The following is a 13,947-nucleotide window of genomic DNA, read 5'->3' as shown; positions in this document are numbered from 1 at the left end:
TAATGTAGAAAAATAGTTTCTGTGCCAAGATATTATTGGATCTTGCAAGAATGCAGGCTGAGTTTGGCCATTTTCAGCACAAGCACTTGGTTTAATATTTAATGTTATATTTTTAAACAGTATAACGCAACACTTTTTAGTCCGTGATATTTTTGAGGTACTGAAGATTTTTGAGACGGATTTGAATGAAAATCGAAGATGATCTTTTTTTAATTGCAGCAAATTTGCCCTTTACTGCTGTTTTCGAATTCTGAGCAATTTTGATGCGTTGTGGAGAACACACCTAGTGGTCTGGAGCTCCAGATACTGCCTGGAATTAAAAACATGCGTCAGGAAGTGAAAACATATTTAGTGCAACCAACCTAATGCATCATATGCCAGTACATAAGGTTAAAAATGAATATTTTCGCAGCGTATCGCTCCTGAAGAAAAGTTTGCGATTTTTTAATAACACAACTGCAAAAACAAAATAGGTTTCTAATAGTGTTTGTAAATATAAAACATGCATATATTTAGTGAGTAAAAAAGAGCAGATGACAAAATCATGGTATCCAAACTTGCAACATTTTGAAATGGCAAAAACAGCGTTTTCTACCTCTAGAGATGTACCATACAATTGTTTTTTTTTTTTCGAGGAAACTACGCGTATCTTGAAAAACTAAGGTTAATTCTTTTGTGTCTAGATACTTGCCCACCACATATAAGAATTTCATTGGAAACGAAAGATGGACCTCGATTATGTTTCTTATCTAAGGCACCCATAATACGCTGTGAGAAAGCCAATATCAAGGGCATTTTTTTAATATGCCATATTTCGAACGGTTGTGCCATCTAAGAAAATTAGAAAGCTAGGCACACCTTAGGTGTAGCCAGCCCTCACTTTCTGTTACAGCTGCATTTGCTAAGCTGAATTAATGCGTTGATTACTTTATTTTAGCCACGAATATAGCGCTATTACGTGTCAATTTTAAAGAAAGGCCGCAGTGACGCGATTCCTGTAGAATTTGTAAGTGAAATCTGTAAACCTTACAAATCTACCCATATATATGATCTCTTGCAGGTTTTACTCAAGCTACATTACACCTGCTGCGCCCCATAGCTTGAGCCAAGGGTTATAAATAAACCATTAGAAACAGACGATGGAAACCGGTGGTGCATTGCTGGCAGCCACTTAGGACAGCGCAGAAAATTTTTATTTTTTTACGTGGGGAAGTGAGGTTATTCGCTTCAAGTACTAAATATTCACTTTAGACAATAAATAGGACTTACAGAGTCGGTGAGCACGTTCGGAAACCCCTGTTTCAATATTTGCGGTTAGAAACCTCATGTGTACCTTTTTTTCCAGCTGTAGATAAATTCCGGGTTATGTAGATACCGAAACCGTTACCAGCCCATTCGCGCACCTCAACTGTGCTGCTCACAACATGATTTTGAGCGGACAAAACAACCTGCCGCTAAGATTGCTAGCCCCATGCATGAGTAAGGGTGATATGCTGGCGATGGTTGCTTCGCGTCGGCCCTTTGGCGCACATGAAGGCTCGAGTTACAATGAGCGCGCCGAACTTTGCAATGCGGCTAATGACTATAAAGCGGTAAGGATATAAATGAGTTTAACAGTATTTTTCAGCTGTAAAATACAAATACAGTCTTGTTAGACGATGTGCTGGCGCGGACGAAGAAACCATAGGCAACTTGTAGTTCTAACGCTACACAGGGCTGTCGAGCCAAGCCAAGTCCTCAATTGTATTGTCCGGGAATCAGATTTCTGTATTTTCGTGGTTTTCTATTGTATCTGGCGTTCAAAATGCAGACGTGAGGGTTCTTTATCACAAATATTCAAACGTGTATTGTGCCGGTACTCTTCAAAGTAGCAACACCATTTATTGTGTAAGGCATTAATCTGGAATTTAGGTAAATAATGTCAATAAGGATTCCAAACAAAACCTTTTCTGTGGCGCTCAAGGTAGCTTCCAGCAATACATATCTGGTTTCCTTTGCCTGCCTCCGAAATGTTTTTTTTTTATCCCTTGGATCAAATTTGCTTGGACAAGCAGTATATGTGTAAAAATGATGCACCTGTGAGCTACCCGTTTAAGTGAGCTCCCGTTTAAGTGAACTACCCACAAAACCAGTCAAAAGCGTATATCAGCTAACCAGCGGCCAGTGCAGCAGTCGTGGGCTTAGATCGCTTGTGTATATTATATCTAGCCATTTAAAAAAAATGAAAATGGTCGCCGAACATTCTCTTGGTAACGATTATTAGTATAAACTGTTTGCACATCGCAGAAAGCGTAGGAGCGGCAAAAAACTAGCGCGCCAGTGATATGCGGAGACAGCCGATAATCAAGCACTAATTCCTAGTGTGGGATGAAACACTGGCTGTCTCAGCCGTATTGCTGTGGAGGCGATCAAAATGCAACAGGGCACATGCTATGCAATGTATGTGCGTCTTTCATCCTAATAAACCTAAGGCAGCTGAAACTAGTCTGGAACTCATCAGTATAGTGTTTCTCATTGACCATAAATTTCGGTACATGAATCCTGGAATTTTCTACATCTTCCTAAAATAATGCGCGCGATTTTATATGCCTCGTAATAGTGTTGTAAATTTTGTTTCCTCATTGTTTTTGTGCCATTTGCGAAAAAGTTGGGGTGGACGATTTGGAGGCACACGCATTTATTCGCAGGTGGCTGCCTGGTTCCTGTGACAGGGGGGGTGGAAGAAAAAGGCGTTATGCTGAAACCTCCCCTGGCGAACCAGGCATGCCACCTGTGAATGCAATTGCAGGGTCAGCCTCCTCACTACGCCTATGAATGTGCCCTCCAGCTCCCTGGCCCCTTCCACTTCCCGAGAGCCCGCCCTGCCCTGACCAACCCTGCCACTGCCCCGCTAACTGCTGCTGTGTGTGCCCTCAGCGCTGGCTAGTAACAACTGCCGTCTATAGTAACAATTGCAATAAATATTATCTTTTTGTGAACCATGCCCTTGTTTTGTGAATACCTACTGGTTGCTCATGAGCAACAATTTGAATTTATATGGCCACTCCTATTTGAAAGGCCAACATTGTCCCAGCAAGTTCGATGTGCTGTCACGAATATGGCTAGAATGAAAAAGGCTGCATTTTATGGCCTGCACAGGCAGTGCCACAAAATGTGTAATCTTGACATCATCAATGGCACATGAATGGAGTAGCCGGTGTGCTCAAACCATTGGATTAATATTGGTATCGACAATATGCGGCATGAATGGAGTAGCCAGTGCACCTGCAATGGCTAACCATTGGTATGATATTGGCATTGACAATGGGCCATCAATGGAATAGCTGGTATTAAACAAATATTGGTAATGCAATGATGGTATAATGCTGGACAGTATTGGCAAGAATCATGGTGCATGAATGGAAAGTCTAATATTGTGCCTACATTGGTGGCTCCAGCTTGGTTGAACACTGGACCAATCTTGGAACGAAAGATGGTCCAAGAATGGAGAATGTAGTAAAATGCCCAAATGCCAATATCAGTCCAATATTGATGCCATTCTTTTCCAGTGATGAACCATTGTTGGACCAATGCTGGTGTGCTGCTTGGGTATGTAATGCACAACAGCCCTGTTTTTGTAATATTATTCACAAATTCGAGTTTTGTAAGCTGCGCGCTTGCAGTTGTGTCTGAGTCATACGTGGCAGTAATTGAATTACAGTAATAAAATTACTGTAATTTAATTACTTTATCAGTAATGTTATTGTAATTAATTACTTTTCCCGTCTGGTAAATTACTAATGTATTACTTTTTAATAATGAATTACTGCATGAAAAACTTTTGGGCAATAATTTGGCAGTAAAAAACCTAATTTCTTTCAAAATTACTTTCACTAAAGGGCACTATTATCTTTCAATAGACAACACTAGAATGACACGAAAGCAGGAACGACGTACGGTAAACCTGGGCCAGCGTAACGGGTCGGAAAAATGAAGCATAACAAAGAAAGGAGACAAGAAGGAGAAAGGAGATGCAGAACTCTGCGCCTGAGGTCTCTTGTGTACTGTGTAGCCGAACCACTTACTGCGGCTGTCCTATAGGTGGCGCAAGACGGTCGAAGTTCGAAACTAGTTGGGAGCGCTAGCGTCAGCTGGGTCTCGCTGGTGCCTGGTTATATTTGTATTCACGGAATCAGAGAGGGCAGGGGGGGTGGGGGTTGCAAGCTGAAGGGTCCATGGCCTGAGCATTACTGAGCGCCAGGCATCGAGGTCGGTTCTTGGGACTAAGGAAGCAGTAAATAACCTAGCTTCTTCGGGGACTTCAAACCGCGGAAGCACCTCTGGGCCAGCGGCTTTCGACCACGTTTCTGCTCTTATTCTCTTACTTTTGTAATGACACGTGCTGTAGGAAACAGGGAGGGAATAGTAGCCTGGGGCCGAATTTGGTGGGAATACGGAAAAATGTGTGCGTCGCGTCTGGAGAGAAGTTGTTTTCTTTACTCGCTTTACTTAGTTTTCGCATAGATAAAAACTACAAAGTAACTTAAAAGTAATGGAATGGCTCAACACAACAAATTGTAATGTAATTCCGTTACTTTTCGCAGAAGTAACTAGAAATGTATTTTAATTACATGTTTACGACTTTCAGCAAATCATTAGAAACGAAATTTAATTCTTTTTCAAAAGTAATTTTGCCATGTATGGTCTGAGTTCCCTTTATCATTTGCTAAGGGATATGTTGAACAGACAGACAGTTGTGTGAAATTCCGCCTCGGAGGTGTAATGGTTAAGCCGCCCTCTTCTGTGCTCAGAGATGCGGGATGGAATCTCGGCCGCGTGGCCGCTTTCCCATGGAGGCGAAAAGTTAGATGTGCTGTGTGATGTCTGTGCACGTTAAAGAACCCTGGTGGTCGTAATATCCGGAGCCCTCTACTGCGGCCTTTCTCAGAGCCTGAGTCGCTTTCAGACTTAAAGGCCAAAAACCAAGCCAACGTAATAATGTCCGTCTAAAGGATTGCAGGAGTATTTGGGGGCCTTTCATCCAACCTACACTTGCACGTGGCTGTACAATCGTGAGCAAAAGTCGTATACAACACACAGCCGGCGACGGAGTTCGTGAAAACTGCATTCCAACTTCATATGGCAACAGCTATCTGAAATTGAGACAATCATGGCGGTGCTCCATTTTATCCTGACGCGTCTGTAGCTGTCGCTGCCCCTGTCGCTGTCGGTAGACGGCACTGAGATGCAGTTTTCCCTAGCTCGGTCACCGGCTGAGGGTTATATACAACTTTTTCTCATGACTGCAAATTGCAAGACCTTTAAAAAAGCAAAAAAAAAGTAAAGAAAAAAAAATAAAAACAAGGCGGCTAACCGCTTTTTTCACAATAACCTACCTTTTCGCCATCACGATCGCCTAACATGGGAATTTAGAGGTTTATTTCATAAGAATAAAATGTCAGAATTGCATCGGCTGCCCGTCTGTCTCCCATGATAATGTGAACATTTGTATGCAACAAAACTTGAGATGTAATACTACGATGGTTCACATGACTGCAGTTCTAGCGTACGTAACGTTTGTGGCTTGATGCTTTTTCACACAGACATATATGCTTGCTTGCTATCTACTAGCTGTGAAACAGTGTCAGCATTGCTAGGCGAAAGGCGTAGCAGGAATAAGGAGAAAAAGGGCTGGGCTTTCACCGTAGTCAGCCCGTCGACTTATAATGACCACAGATAAAACGAACGCTCGTATAGTACGAGTGAGGGTGGTGCCGTCCAAAATGCATTAGGGTAAATACACTGCATCTCAGCTTCAACGAATGACCAGAAAGCACAACTCAGGTGAAGCGAACGAGGAAGCTCGAGTAGAAAACCACGACCTTCCTACCAGCGTGCATTTCCTCACTTCTGTGACATTCCTGCACTCCCAGCAAAAGGAAAGCGAGAAGCCGGCATGCCAGCGCTAGCCAACGGCTTTCAATGTCGAGCAATGCATTCGCAGCTACAGAGGGGTTTTTCTTTCAAGCAGAAGCGCGGTGAGTATTTGCGAGCGGCAGCTTAGGAAGCGTAATTTTGCACGAGTTTGATCATATAACGTTGGCCTCTGAAATTGAGAGCCATTCACGGGATATACCGTGCCATCCTCGCTAATCAGTTGGATCTGCATGGTATATCACTTGACATGCGTAGCGCGAGTAGCCTGCTCAATTGGTTAAGTTCCCGCGATGTGGAGGCCGTCCACATACAATACAAATAATACATTCTCTCGCATCGTGCTTTCAACTGTATTCTTCGCTGCATCCTCATATCCTGCTTAAGGATCGCATATGCGCAGTTTGACATAGGCTAGTTCTGTTAAAGCTCATTTCGTAAGTAGCTAGGTGGAGTCCCTAAAACAGGTGGAGGGCTGAAAATATGTTGGCAAGCTTTAGGCAGCAGACGAAGGCAAGAGTTCATTAAATAGGGAACGGCAGTTTTGCCGTACTGGTTTTTTGGTTGTAATAGGGAAAGATGAGTTATTACGAACCTTTCAAGTAACGTTATCTCCCTGTGATCAAGGAACGTGATAAACGCAACTGACAGTCTCGCATTAAGTGAGCCCTACTGCAGATGCAGCACAAGTGCATCATTCTTGCGGACAAGCGTGGATACAAACTACAGCCACCTACACGAGAGGTTGCGTGCTCATGCTCACCTTTTTCATTACGTCACAAGCTTGGCGGCAGAGATTTGCAGGGAATACCACTGGACTTCTTTTGATACGATGCTGCGTTTCCGATGCTGTGGCCGACTCAAAAGGCGTGTAGCCTACGAGCATTTCATAGATGAGTATGCCTAAGCACCACAAGTCGATCTTCTCGTCATAGGTTGTCATGTGGAGCATCTCCGGGCACAAGTACTCCGCGGTGCCGCACAGTGTGTTCCGCCTGCACATATTGCTAGATTCAATATGCGCGCATTTTAAATGTGTCCCAACCAGAACTCAGCTACTTGCTGTACACCTACTCGTTATCAGTGGAGAGCCTGTAAATTTTTCATTTAACATAGTTTTACATCCTATTTGCTCTCATTTATCCCCGCCTGTATGCTCATGATCGCCTCCAGGACTGTTTTGTCCCTCGTCTCCTCATCATCAGTTCTGACTCTATGACGCTTGAAATGACTTCACAGAATAACCAAAGCGCGGAGCTCTAGTGAGCTCTATCTATTTAATTCATCGCGGCTCTACACTGCACTGTGAAACAGTATTTATATCAGGCCAACCATTTGGTCATAAACATTCATTGCTTTCGCGCCCTAATTAATTGTTGTGGCAGTTCGTTCAAATAAAGCAGCTCTCTACCCAATACAACGGGCAAACAGCCAGCAAATATCGCGGTACGGTAAACGTGTGCTGCTGCTGTAGAAAACAAAGAATTCCAAGTTGAAGCTGGCCAGAATGCGCACCTTGATGAAGAATGAACAGACCAGCCGAAATCTGCAATCTTGACTTCGCCATGAAAGCCGAGAAGAATGTTCTCCGGCTTGATGTCCCGGTGGATGACGTTGCGGGCGTGACAGTACTTCAGGGCCTCGCATATCTGGTACGTGTACTGCATGGAGGCAGGCGAAGGTGTATCGTAAGGAGCGTATACAACGAAGCACGCAGAAATTGAAATTAGAGATTAGGTTTGGTTGGTTTGTTCAATTGAGTTTAACTTCTGAAAGAGACTCGGGCTATACGAGACGCCATAGTGTAGGGCTCCAGAAATTTCGATCACCTGCGGTTCTTTAACGTGCACTGACATTGCACAGCACACGGGTATCAAGCTTTTTGCTTCCATGGAAAAGTGGCCGCCGCGGCTGGAATTCGATCCCGAATCCTTGGGCACACCCATTGAGCGCCCTTACCACAGCATGATTATGGCAGCCACAATGGAGGTTAAGGTGAATCCAAACGAATACATTTCAGGGACACCAAGAACGTTGTGTAGAATAGCTGTTGGCCCCACTTCCTTGCTTGGATAGGAAAGGCTGGTTTTTTTATTCAGTCACACTTCTCCGGCAGGCTCTATCCAGGCTTCGTAGTTTCCCGAATCGGCTGCACTGAGATATGTGACCTGCTTTATTTTGCCTAAACCGTTGCTTTATTAAGGAATGACGAAATATCGAAAGGTGCTCATAAATGGCTTTTCATATTTGTCCCACCGCTAAAGCTCAGTGGTTACAACACTCGACTTATCAGGCAGCCAATCCGGGGGCGATCCTTTTCTCAGCGGCTGTGTTTCGGTGCATTCAAAACACAAGTAACCCGAGTAGTCTCTGATGTCAGAGCATTTTTAAAAACCCCTGGTCATCAATATTGCCCAGAGCTCTGCACTATGTCGTCCACCAAGGATTTCTGGGTTGCTTTTGAACGATAAAACGCGGTGAACGAAATCTTTTTATTTGTTCTAGCGCTAGCTCGGACGCAGTAATGGCTATACATTGATGTTGCAATAACGTCTCCTTCGGCATAGCATTATCAGGCATTTCGAGCACCGGTATACATTTAAGACGCAGTAATTGGTAGAGCAGCTCACTGATAAAACCAGTACCCTTTTTAACACTGCTACATTTTTTAATTATAGAAAGGCGTGTAGTGCCCCGTTTGTAATACACACCTGTGTTTATATAATAAGTTTTTTCTCCGTTTCGAAGAAAAATGCCAGGAATTTATTATTATTATTGAAATGATAAAAATTGCCCCAAGGCACGAACCCTTACCACCAGGGTACACCTTCCCCGATGTGACTTCACACTAAAAAAATTTCAGAAAGCGCACACACCACATGAACTCATATTAGAAGAATACGTGAGGCGAGAGAGAAAATATAGGAGTTACACTGCCTTTTATACACATGGCTAGAAAACTAAACACTATCGGAAGTACGATAGTGCAGGATGAAACAGAAATCAACCCAACTCTGTCAGTGCACATTAGTTTTTATAGCAGAATGTTATGCTGTTTGCGTCACTGTGGAGCAAATAAAGACTGAAGACATTAAAACTATTATTATTGCCGCGAAACCTTCAAAACTGTATTTGTTGTTTTTAACAGCTGCCGGTATACAGCCTTATCACTCTGATTCTGGATCGCGTAGCAGTTCCGTATTCTTTGTTTGTTAATGCTCGATGTCGCGAGTCACACCTTTATCAGTTTTCGTTGTAGCGCAAGATGCACCGAGATCTATCCCGAAGATTCCGGCAACTCGTGTGTCTTTCTACAATGTTCCAGCCTGTGCTGGTAGCTGTTTGCGACGTTATCTAGATTGTTCTGAGCAGCCTTTAAATTGAGCGTTGACCAGTGTGACGGGCATTCTTTGTTCGACGATCTACCAGCACGTTTGTTGCTATCGCCGCCGCCGAGTTGCTTAGTTCTTTTGCGGGCGCAAGTCAGCCCAATAAAGCGTTAATTTCAGTACCATCAAGCCTGTGTCTTCTTTTGGTGTCAACGGCCTTGTCACCACTACGTGACATCTGGTGGAGGTGCTGCCTTTGATCCTTCAAGTGAAAGTCCCAGCCTTGTTCCTGTTACCCTGGAGAAACAGCCAACAGGCCACCGAACCAGTCGCCGGCTTCAAGGGCTCCAACCTGAACACGGTCTGCTGCCGGACCCCATCGGATCTGGGAAGGAATCGACGCTGACAATGTCCCAGCCTACAGCACCGGTTGTTTTTGTTCAATCCCGTGAGCCCCCCTGCTTTCATGGACGACCGGACGAAGATGAAGTAGACTGGATGAACCTTTTCGACCGTGTGGCAGAAATCAACGGCTGGAACGACGCCGCGAAACTCAGGCAAGTCTACTTTGTTCTTCAAGGACATGCCCCAGTATGGCTCAAAAATCATGAGGCAGCTATGAAGGATCGGGAGATTATCAAGGAAGTGTTTTTGACTGCCTTTTCAAGCGTCGTCCGAAAGGAAAGAGCCCAAGCCCTCCTTCATTCAAGACTTCAACTTCCTAACGAGCCTGTCCTGGCGTACGTTGAGGAGATGAGCGTCTCTTTCGCCGCGCCGACCCTAACATGACCGAAAGTGCGAGAGTCAAATTTTTAATGCGAGGCGTTAAAGAATCCCTTTGGCAAGTATTGTCCTAAATCCGCCAAAAACTGTGGCGGAATTTGAAACGGAAGCATCTGCAATCGAGAAGACGTTGGACACCCGGATGCGCCACTACGAGCGACCACTTCAGCCGGACTACTCAAGCCACTACCCCAGCGCATCTGCAAGTGGAGAGAACCTTCGGGACCTCATACGGGAGATCGTGCGAGAGGAGCTCCGCCGATTGATGCCATCATCGCAACAACCTCAGGTAGCGACGCTCGACGACGTCGTCCGTGAAGACGTCCAGCAGGCGCTGGGCGTTCCTCAAGCGACGGCTGCGACTGTTCCAGCACAAGAGGCAACAGCGATGAACTACGCTGCTGCATTACGCCGCCCTGCGCCACGACGTGATGACTTTCAGAGCCCTCGCCGCTACTGTCCTGTTCTTGAAAACCACCCCTTGGCCCCCGCCCGTAAAGCCTACCAACGACCCGCAAGCCCCGGGAAGTGCGACGCCTGGAGGACAGCAAACAAACGGCCATTGTGCTTCCACTGCGGTGAGGCCGGCCACATTCTGCGCCACTGCCCGTACCTACGAATCGGTCTCCGCGGATCTGCAGTCGACGCTCCACGACCACGCCCAGGTGAACGACCGCAAGAAATCGGCGACTATCTGCGTAGCGGTGAGATTATGCACCAAGTCGTCGGTTCAGGTCCCCGTCGCCGTACAGGGCCCGCTTTGCGTCGCCAGGGCGTAACTACGATGAAAGTGTGCGCGGGAGGTCTCCAAGCCCGCGCAGGGGAAACTAAATAGAGCAACCTTTGGAGGTGTGGTTGCTCAACGACGAAAAGACGAACATCATCAACATCCTCCGCCGCCAACGACCACTAATGATGACATAGGCATTTCACCGCCGCTCCACACGTCGACATCGACGACAACACGACCAGAGTGCAAGCCGACACCGCCACCCAGCGAAGTAACAACGGTATGCCCCGGCCATGACCTGAAGAAACGACGAAGCCGAGATCGAACACCGAGGCCCACGTGCAATGCGAGGACGCGAACAAGTGACCTTGAAGTTGATGTCTGCGGTCGCCGAGTCACTGCCACACCGGAGCTGACTATTCAGTCATCAGTGGACCGTTAGCTCCTCATCTCAGAAAAGTTACAACCGCTTGGGATGGCCCGGTGATTCGCACCGCAGGTGGCAACCTGATTACACCATCGGGACGATGTACTGCAAGAATAACCGTAAATGGGCGTACTTACCCCACCAGGTTTGTGGTCTTGCAGCATTGCTCCCGCGACGTGATTTTAGGCATGGACTTCCTGAATGAACATAGGGCTATCATCGACCTGCGATCCACGCTCATCAAGCTCTCTGCAGACAAAGCCATTCCTGCTACGACGACGTCGACGCAACACATCGCTCTAAACGTCCTCGATGAAGAATTCACCGTCCCGCTTCGATCAAACGTCGCAGTCTGCGTAGGTAGCGCAAACATCGAAACCGCTAAAGGCATCGTCGAAGGAAATATACAACTGCTCGTAGAACGAGGTGTTGGCGTCGCAAGAGGCATCGCGAAATTCCGGAGAGGTCAAGCTCAGGTGCTGGTAACAAACTTCACCGAAGAATACCGGCATCTCAACAAGGGCACGATGATCGCTTTTCTCGACGAATTAGCGGACCTGAAAGGTGTATTCACCCTCCACGACCAAATGCTGGAAGACGCACCGGACCAATTCCGTCAGTCCACATTTGACATCAACCCGGCATTGACCCACAGCAGGAAAGACCAGATTCTCAGTCTTCTTCGAAACTACGAGGAGTGCTTCTCGTCATCATCGAAGGTACGACAAACACCACTGGCCAAGCACCGCATTATAACGGACGAACACGCCCGACCTCTGCGCCAAAGCCCCTATCGTGTATCGCCGCGAGAGCGCCAGGCAATACGAGATCAAGTTTAAGAAATGCTGCGTGATGACGTAATCCAGCCATCGAACAGCCCTTGGCGGCAGCAGTCATTTTGGTGAAGACGAAAGACTGCACAGTTCGGTTCTGCGTTGACTATGGCTGCTTGAATAGCATTACTAAGTCTACCCGCTTCCCCGCATCGACGACACTCTTGATCGGCTGTGCAATGCAAGGTACTTCTTATCGATGGACCTGAAGAGCGGATATTGGCAAATTGAGGTCGACGAAAGAGATCGTGAGAAGACCGCATTCATCACACCGGACGGTCTTTTTGAGTTCAGGGTGATGCCATTTGGCCTCTCCTCCGCACCAGCCACATTTCAACGCGTAATGGGCACAGTCCTGGCAGGCTTGAAGTGGCATATTTGTTTGATATATTTGGACGACGTGGTGTCTTCTCGTCATTCTTTGAAGACCACCTAAAACGACTGAAGACAGTGCTGGAAGCCCTCAAGTCATCGGCACTAAAGCTAAAAGCAGAGAAGTGTCATTTCGCCTCCGAAGAACAGCCTTTCCTAGGCCACATCGATAGCAAGGATGGCATTCGCCCCGACCCGGAGAAAAGAGCTGCAATCGCACAATTCCAACCGCCTGCCGACAAAAAAGCTGTCCGTCGATTTCTTGGGCTGTGCGCCTATTATCGACGATTTGTCAGAAACTTTTCGCGCATCGACGAACCGTTGACGCAGCTTACAAAAGCTGACATACCTTTTAAATGGGAAGCGCCGCAAGGGGAAGCCTTTGACGAACTCAAGCGCCGCCTGCAGTGTCCTCCTGTACTTGGCCACTTTGATGAAAACGCCGAGACCGAAATTCACACCGACGTGAGCAGTGTGGACATAGGAGCCGTTCTCGTCCAGAAGAGTGCAGGACAGGAGAAAGTAATCGCCTACGCTAGCAGGTCCCTCACAAAAGCCGAAGTCAATTACTCGACGACCTAGAAGGAGTGCCTCGCGATCATCTGGGCCACTTCTAAGTTTCGTCCATACCTATACGGCCGACCATTCAAGGTGGTAAGCGACCATCACGCGCTCTGCTGGCTAATATGAAAGATACCTCCGGCCGCCTTGCCAGATGGAGCCTATGACTTCAAGAATTCGACTTGACTGTAGTCTATAAGTCGGCCCGCAAGCATTCCGACGCAGACTGCTTATCACGCGCTCCCGTCGACGCTCCCTCGAAGGACGATGACGACGACGCCTTTTTGGAGCCGGTAAACGCCAGCAGTTTCGCAGAACAACAGCGATCGGACCCTGAGCTGAAAGCGCTCGCCGATTACTTAGAAGGAAAGACCGCTTCCTCTCCTGGTGTGTTCAGGCGACATTTATCATCGTTCGCCTTAAGCAGTGGCGTCATCGTAAAGAAGAACTTCGCTCCTAACAAGACAGCACATCTTCTTGTCGTGCCTAAAAACCTCAGACAGGAAATGCTTCATGCGTTGCACGACGAGCCAACAGCAGGGCACCTCGGTTTTGCAAGCACGTTGCGTCGAATCGAGGAGAAGTACTACTGGCCGCGACTGCCTGCCGAGGTTGCCCACTACGTGAAGACATGTCGCGAGTGCCAACGACGCAAGACGCCGCCGATCAGACCAGCAGGACTACTAAACCCGATTCCTCCCCCAGACCTGCCCTTTCAACAAATTGGGATGGATCTCCTCGGCCACTTTCCAGCTTCGTCTATGGGTAACAAGTGGATCATCGTGGCCACTGACTACCTTACCCGTTACGCCGAAGCAAAAGCACTACCGAATGGTACTGCGGCAGAAGTCGCCAAATTTTTTGCCGAACAAATTCTTTTGCGACACGGTGCCCCAGAAGTGCTCATCACGGACAGGTGAACGGCGGTTACGGCAGAGTTGATGCAAGCCATCCTGGAATACAGTCATACAAGCCATCGACGAACAACTGCGTACCATC

General features: G+C 46.9%; 1 protein-coding gene across 3 annotated transcripts in view; it reads right to left on the bottom strand.

Annotated features, from left to right (window-relative positions):
* LOC146184459 (aurora kinase C-like) overlaps positions 1-13,947 on the bottom strand; it is a 172,705-nt gene that overhangs the window by 10,055 nt on the left and 148,703 nt on the right. For all 3 annotated transcript variants that reach the window (XM_084609393.1, XM_084609394.1, XM_084609395.1), the window contains 2 exons: positions 7,429-7,574; positions 6,677-6,908 (listed from right to left, as the gene is read on the bottom strand). In XM_084609393.1, coding sequence (XP_084465519.1) covers positions 6,677-6,908; positions 7,429-7,574 — 378 coding nt within the window. The remainder of the gene's footprint in view (positions 1-6,676; positions 6,909-7,428; positions 7,575-13,947) is intronic.

This window comes from Amblyomma maculatum, chromosome 7 (assembly GCF_055883805.1).
Source record: "Amblyomma maculatum isolate TAMU_Amacu chromosome 7, ASM5588380v1, whole genome shotgun sequence".
NCBI lineage: Eukaryota > Metazoa > Arthropoda > Arachnida > Ixodida > Ixodidae > Amblyomma > Amblyomma maculatum.
This window is presented reverse-complemented; position numbering and strand designations above follow the sequence as displayed.